This window comes from Penaeus monodon, chromosome 23 (assembly GCF_015228065.2).
Source record: "Penaeus monodon isolate SGIC_2016 chromosome 23, NSTDA_Pmon_1, whole genome shotgun sequence".
Lineage (NCBI taxonomy): Eukaryota > Metazoa > Arthropoda > Malacostraca > Decapoda > Penaeidae > Penaeus > Penaeus monodon.
The window spans coordinates 41,221,529-41,221,943 of NC_051408.1; the positions used below are offsets into that span (position 1 = coordinate 41,221,529).

The window sequence follows — 415 nt, forward strand, 5'->3', positions numbered from 1 at the left end:
CGTCATCATTAACATCAAGTGTCAAGAAAAAACTTCCACACACAAACATCAATAGAAACACAAACATCTATACATACAGAACCACACACGCTTCCTTATCATACTCAAATTTGCATGTGAAAAACTGCCCCTCACGTCTCCCTCACCTTCTGGAACTGGTGCACCCTGAAGATGCCTCTGGTGTCTCTCCCGTGCGAGCCGACCTCTTGACGGAAACAGTAAGACAGACCTGCGTACCTGCAGGGCGACAATTAATTTAGATTTTAACTAATGGAGTCTCTGAATAAAGTCTTTTTTTGAGTTCTTATTATTCTTTAATTAAAGGTGACAGTCTGGCTTGCTTTGCATTGGATGCCACATAATCCCTAATCAAAAATACGCTTGTAGTTGAGAAATGACAGTAATTGTATACAAA

At 40.2% G+C, this 415-nt stretch overlaps 1 protein-coding gene across 1 annotated transcript in view; it reads right to left on the reverse strand.

The window, feature by feature from the left end:
* LOC119588082 (probable serine--tRNA ligase, cytoplasmic) overlaps positions 1–415 on the reverse strand; it is a gene marked incomplete at its 3' end in the record, with an annotated part of 11,215 nt that overhangs the window by 2,608 nt on the left and 8,192 nt on the right. Inside the window, exon 9 of the mRNA XM_037936789.1 lies at positions 147–237. Within this exon, the coding sequence (XP_037792717.1) occupies positions 147–237 (91 nt within the window). The remainder of the gene's footprint in view (positions 1–146; positions 238–415) is intronic.